Here is a 1,375-nt window from a genome sequence, read left to right as displayed (position 1 = left end):
ATATAACACTGTGTGTATACACATACATACATATACATATGCATGTGTATGTATATATGTGCACAGGATATGTGTGTGTATATATATATATGTGTGTGTGTGTGTGTAAAACCTGTAATTATTGTTCAACAGAAATAAGATTGGGGAATTAGGCTGTTTCTCTTCTCTCGGATTTGTGGTTTTATGTTAATGCCCATTTGAGTCTTATGGTTGCAAATTCCCATTACGAACTTCTGCCTCGGTCAGAGATATATTTATTTATACATAAGGTTGTAATTACTAGGTGCTCAGATATTCATTTCTACGTTAACGCAGAAGGGTAGGGTACTCGGGCTTCAGAACACTGTAGCATACTGCTAGCAAGTAGAAAGTTGTCTTTATTCTGCACCCCACACCCACACAACCCTCTCCGACCAAGAGATGGGAGCTAGCGCCCCTAGAGGCTTACCTGTAGGGCACTTTCCTTCTTCTTGCTGCCCATGGTTCTGCAAAGACACAAAACTCTGATCCTGGGAAATGGGTGGTAAGCGCGACAGCTGCCCCACAACCTGTCAAACCAGCAAGCCCAGGGCCTCTTTTAAAGAGAAGGGAAATCAATGTACTGATACAAAATACACAGAGACGCAGACGGACGCACCCTCACCTTCCCTCCCTCTCCCGGAGCCCAGGGGATCGCCAGGCTGTTTTCAGAGGCGTGCAAGTGGGGGGGGGGGGGGGAGTGTCTGCAAAGCCCCTTCACTAAGAAGCCCAGGGCGCCCGCAGGCAGCAGAGCGTCCACTAAGGAATGCGAGACGATAAAAAGGGTCCCGTAGTCTCTATAAGTTCCCATGAACTACTGGGAAATAGCCTCTGTTGACGGTATAGATACCAGATATCGGGGTCCGGATGAGGACAGGAAGTATCCAGCTTCACTCGGCAGCGTCTTTGCAATGGTCGTCCTGGCAACCCAGCACCCAGTTTACCACTCCCAGTGGGGAGCTCTCATTGGCTGGAGAGAATGTCAGGTGCTAAGGTAAAAAGATCCCACCCTTCCGTGCTCAATTCCTTCCTTCTTCCTCCTAGCCTGCCAGAGTTGATCCAGCCTTGATAGCCTTAAAGGAGGGCCGCGTGGGAGATGGCTTTTCAGGAATATGAGAGTTGTCTTTAAGTCTACAAATAATTGTGAATTCAAAGTTAACTATGGAAGTCAAGTTCACATGTGCCCAACAGGTTCAAACAGTGGGTATTAATCCAAGGATATCAGAAGTCTGACTTAAATCATTAAAAGACAGAGATGGCGGAATGCGGTTGAAGAGGTAACTCAGGGTAAGATCACGTGTTGGTCTCACAGAGGACCTAGGTTCGATTCCCAGCACCCACAAGGTGGCGTGTACCT

The 1,375-nt window shown here is 47.4% G+C and overlaps 1 protein-coding gene across 6 annotated transcripts in view; it reads right to left on the bottom strand.

Annotated features, from left to right (window-relative positions):
• Nucleotides 1-977, bottom strand: part of Nme9 (NME/NM23 family member 9) — a 21,737-nt gene extending 20,760 nt beyond the window's left edge. For 3 of the 6 annotated variants that reach the window (XR_007591224.1, XM_050139621.1, XM_050139624.1), the window contains exons 1-2: nucleotides 869-935; nucleotides 449-548 (exon numbers count right to left, since the gene is read on the bottom strand). Coding sequence is in view for 4 of the 6 variants with exons in the window: in XM_050139621.1 (XP_049995578.1) it covers nucleotides 449-481 (33 nt within the window). In the remaining 2 variants the exon portion in view is untranslated. Of the gene's footprint in view, nucleotides 1-448; nucleotides 575-868 lie in introns of all 6 variants that reach the window. The other 3 variants (XM_050139623.1, XM_050139622.1, XM_050139625.1) reach the window with 3 other exon arrangements.
• Nucleotides 978-1,375: the final 398 nt, after the last annotated feature.

Source organism: Alexandromys fortis, unplaced genomic scaffold (assembly GCF_014885135.2).
Source record: "Alexandromys fortis isolate MF-2015 unplaced genomic scaffold, M_Fortis_MF-2015_v1.1 scaffold_36, whole genome shotgun sequence".
NCBI classification, from domain to species: Eukaryota; Metazoa; Chordata; class Mammalia; order Rodentia; family Cricetidae; genus Alexandromys; species Alexandromys fortis.
This window is presented reverse-complemented; position numbering and strand designations above follow the sequence as displayed.